Source organism: Sinocyclocheilus grahami, unplaced genomic scaffold (assembly GCF_001515645.1).
Source record: "Sinocyclocheilus grahami isolate Dianchi unplaced genomic scaffold, SAMN03320097.WGS_v1.1 scaffold1317.1, whole genome shotgun sequence".
Classification (NCBI taxonomy): domain Eukaryota; kingdom Metazoa; phylum Chordata; class Actinopteri; order Cypriniformes; family Cyprinidae; genus Sinocyclocheilus; species Sinocyclocheilus grahami.
In genome coordinates, this window is record NW_015506496.1 from 210672 (window position 1) to 214949 (window position 4278).

The 4278-nt window shown below is 40.2% G+C and overlaps 1 protein-coding gene across 1 annotated transcript; it reads right to left on the bottom strand.

Moving 5' to 3' along the window:
• Positions 1–734: 734 nt before the first annotated feature.
• LOC107569155 (extracellular calcium-sensing receptor-like) lies at positions 735–4056 on the bottom strand. The gene is made up of 6 exons (XM_016255169.1): positions 3836–4056; positions 3391–3682; positions 2410–3219; positions 2070–2297; positions 1788–1911; positions 735–1648 (listed from the first exon to the last, which is right to left on the bottom strand). The coding sequence occupies exons 1-6, from the start codon at positions 4054–4056 to the stop codon at positions 735–737; spliced, it is 2589 nt and encodes an 862-aa protein (XP_016110655.1).
• Between the last annotated feature and the right edge of the window lie 222 nt (positions 4057–4278).

Below are 4278 nucleotides of genomic sequence, written 5' to 3' on the forward strand. Positions count from 1 at the left end.
CCTTCCATACCTTTGATCACCCCACATTCCTCAGAAAATGCATTTTATTTCTAGATTTAGCTCTGCCAAAATATTTCAAGCAATCCGATTTTTGCCTTTTCCCTGTACATTGATTACCCCTTGTGGGTTTATGTTTTGCATTCCATTTACCTTTATTGCTTTAATACTTTATTGCTTAAAGACTGAGTGCTTGAGACAGCTGCTTGGTTTAAAAGTGTCTTCTGTATAAGCAGTGCTTCATACATCACTGCTGTGGCACATTACATGTCTTCCTATCTGGTGCCCCATTTCGTAGTCAATTTATAGTTTTCTTGCTGATCAGTTCTCTGATTGTTCCCAGGTGTGGTTTCTTTGCCAATTACCTTTTGTATATTTAAACCCCAGGGTTTCATGTGTTCTTTGTCAAGTCTTGTCCATGAATGGTTGTATCATTGATGTCCTCAGTCATGTTTTCTGTTATTTTCCTAGTCTGTTGTATTTTTATTGTGTTAACAATCTCACTATACATGGTAACTACTCTCACTCATCTCTGAGTTCACCAGCGTTACAGCTACACTTTTGACACAGAACCTTTATTTTGACAAATTGATAACTTATATGTTAATAATTATAGATCTACTACAAAACAGTAGACATTGCAAAAGGTTTTGCTTATTTGTTTATGAAAATGAAACTCAAAAGGATAAGAGACAGTCAAATTAGAATTCGCAATTTTATATCACAGTGATGTAGAACTACTTCTTTTTTGTTTCTCTTCCCATTATGTTTTTTTTTGTGTTTTTCTCTGGATGTAAAAGGATGATGTAGCACTTTGGGGCAAATATAGCAACCAGTAATCCAAAACTAGAAGCTAGGATGGCAAATATCTCCACGGCCACTGCATATTTCCCTGGTGAGCTCACATATGCTGGAACAAATGCTATCCACACAGCACAGAAGATCAGCATGCTAAAGGTGATGAACTTCGCTTCGTTAAAATGATCTGGAAGGTTCCTTGCCAGGAAAGCTAACAGGAAACTTACTGCTGCTAGGAAGCCAATGTAGCCCAGAAGCACTGCAAACCCAGCCACTGAGCTAATGGCACATTCATATACTATTTTGGAGCTGACATACTGGCTATTTTTATGTGGTGTTGGAGAAGCATTTGATAGCCAGACAATGCATATTGCCACCTGGAGGGCTGTTAGCACCATAACTGTGCTTCTTTGCTGTGCTGTCCCAAACCATTTCATCGCACCTCTACCCTCTGGCCGAGATGACTTGAATACGGCTATTACCACCATAGTCTTGACCAGGATGCTGGAGATGCACAAGACAAAGCTTATGCCAAACACAGCATGTCTTAACTGACACGTCCACAATTGTGGCCGGCCAATGAACAACAGCACACACAAAAAACACAGTTTGAGCGATAACAGCAACAGGAAGCTGAGCTCTGAATTGTTGGCACGTACTATGGGAGTGTTACGGTGAAGAGCAAATATGATCATCACAAGAGCACAGAAGCAGGTGCCAAGCAGGGAAGCAGTGGTCAGGGAGATTCCCAGAGGATCCTCATATGATAAAAACTCTTCTTCTTTAGGAACACACCTGTCTTTATCTGGATTGGACCAGAAATCATCTGGACATATTGTACACTCATTAGCATCTGTAAGAGAGACATAAATTTAAGGAGTAAAAAAATGAAGAGAGAGCTCATGAGAGAGGAAAAAATTCTAATGATATTTGAATGTTAGAATAGGAAATTATTATTATTATTATTATTTTACTGTTAATAATGTCATCACCGGTTGTATTAGAAATTTCTCCATCTGCACATGGCAAGCAGTCAAAACAGCAGACAGGAAGGCCCTTCCTCCTAGCACGTCTGGTTCCTGGGGAGCAGCTCTCACTGCACACAGACTGTGGGGGCTGAAAGATACATCATCTGTCATGTATCTGTCATCTGTTTTACATGATAACAAGCTTGGTCTTCCCATTAATTTATTCTCATTTTTCTTATCATAGCTTTGACTAGTATTTATACTATGTATCTGCAAAAAAGATGATTAACATGTAATGTTAATTACTTTTTTTGTCGCAAAGTTCCAGTATAATGCTTCCTCATCCAGTGTGAGCACCTTTCCTGTTGCCGCCCCTTCATCTACCACACCAACTGTGCGGACAACGATGGACCCATCAGAGCTTGGCTGCCAGTTCATCACATCATAGATTGCCAGAGCATCTCCATTCTCATCAAATGACACAAGATCCCCAAAGCCTGTGGTGAAGTTCACGTTCTGTAGGTAGTGAACCAGCTGTACAGTTTGTAGATAGGATAGGTGTTATATGTTGTGCTACTTATTTTAATTTTGTGTATAATTCTTTCTTTTATGTGATTTAAATCTGCACTATATATTTGTTCCTTACTTGCCAGGGCTGTAAGTTGGTTATATCTGCACAGCTGTTCCCACTGAATGGTCCTCTCCCCTCCTCACACTGCATCAGGTCATGAAGCGCATGTGCCAGGGAATAAACTGTTTTATACACATTATATGAGGCCCTCAGCTCTGAAACATCAGTGTATGCTGTATCTGTGTTGCTCAGATCCTCTTGCCCTGAACACATTTTTTCTTCTCTTCCTCCAAGGTTAAATCTGCACTTAAACATGTTCTCCCAGAAGATTCTCACCATATTGTTTCTTTGATCATTATTAGGACGGAGATGTAGAAGAAATTCGTGAAGTCCTTGGATCTCTCCACGCCTAATGGCAATGCCCAATGTGCCCCCTAGGAAGGGCAAAAGACGCTGAGTGTGAAATACAGGTGAAGTAGCCCAGGCTTCACTTGCAATCCATTGTCTGTCTGTTACATTCTGCAATACCACTTCATCCATCAAAGGCAACAGATATGTTGACGTGGAGAACACCACAACTACTCTCGCTGTAGAGGCTTGTATCACTCCCACTGTATGCTGAATATATTTGCGGTTGTTATCTAGAGGCAAGATTTCAGAAAAAGCAATACACCCTCCAAACACCTGCACATCTTGGAGGAAGGATTGAGCAGCGTGGTTGCCATAGTCATCATCACTGTAGACAAGACCAACCCAGGTCCATCCAAAATGTTTTAAAATCTTGATCATTGCCCTCACTTGGAAAGCATCACTGGGGATTGTTCTGAAGAAAGAGGGGTATTTTTTTCTGTTACTCAAACAGGAACAGGTGGCAAAGTAGCTAACCTAATAAGGCAAAAGCAAGAGGAGAGACAGAGCTGCAGGACTATTATTTACATAAAAACATAATTTTAAGCAATAAAAAGATTGCACCTAATGAAAATGAGTATACAGAAACAGTACAGAAAAGTACATAAAATGTAAATACAATCTATTAGTAATTTAATTTCATCTTACTATAGGTACACGAAATAACCCCAGAACACTGGAAATCGCAATAGAAGGAGTGGAATTTGAATCCCCAACAATCCCAATCACCGGAGGAGGGCCAGTGCAGTTGAGGTTAGAGAAGGACACCTCTGTTCCACTAACCAGGGATAAGGCAGCCCGGAATGCCATTCCTAGCATCACACAGTTGTCATAAAGTTGGTAACCAAGAGTGATGTTAGGCAGCAGGTGTGGATTCTTATTGATCTCATCTATAGCAAAAACCATAGTTTGTGCCTGCTGGAAACTTGCCATATCAAATCTACGAAAAAGTAGGATAAATGTTGATATTTAACAGTTCTAAAAAGGTAATACAAAAAATAAGTGAAACACCATTTGAGCAAATTCACATAAACAAACACTGTATAGCTTGGGTATATCCTTGTATAGCTATACTTATCCACTCCAGACTCACTGCTCACAGTACGGTGGCTTCGGCTCTGTTCTGAAGCTTAGCTCTGGAAACACTGTGAGGAAGTGAACCTCAAACAGGCCACCTAGTATGACATCTCCAGCCTGGTACATTCCATTCAACCTGAAGCGCCCCTGAAGCTGACAGGTACCTGATCGGAGGATTGAAGCTGCAGAATTAAACTTAAAGGAAAGATACAGGCAGATGATTAGAGCGGTCCACATCTCTCTTATGTTCTGACCCACTCACTTGTTCTTCTCTCTAATTTATGATGAAGTTCGTGGGGGTGTTACTTTTAGAGAGCAGGCGGTGCCAAGTGCCCATGCCTGGAAATAAGGGTGTCTATATTTTATTCCCTCAATTATCCTTTTCTTGAATTAACGTAATTTGTTTTAAATTATTTGTAGGTAGGTTTCAGGTCAAATGTGTTTTCTTTAATGTTATAA

Excerpts from the sequence above, each read along its gene's own strand:
- LOC107569155 (XM_016255169.1), bottom strand. The coding sequence starts at position 4,056 with ATGTGGACCGCTCTAATCATCTGCCTGTATCTTTCCTTTAAGTTTAAT. Across the intron at positions 3,220-3,390 it reads GGTTATTTCGTGTACCTATA|GTTAGCTACTTTGCCACCTG; the intron begins GTAAGATGAAAT and ends TTGCCTTATTAG. Across the intron at positions 1,912-2,069 it reads GGAACTTTGCGACAAAAAAA|CCCCCACAGTCTGTGTGCAG; the intron begins GTAATTAACATT and ends TGTATCTTTCAG.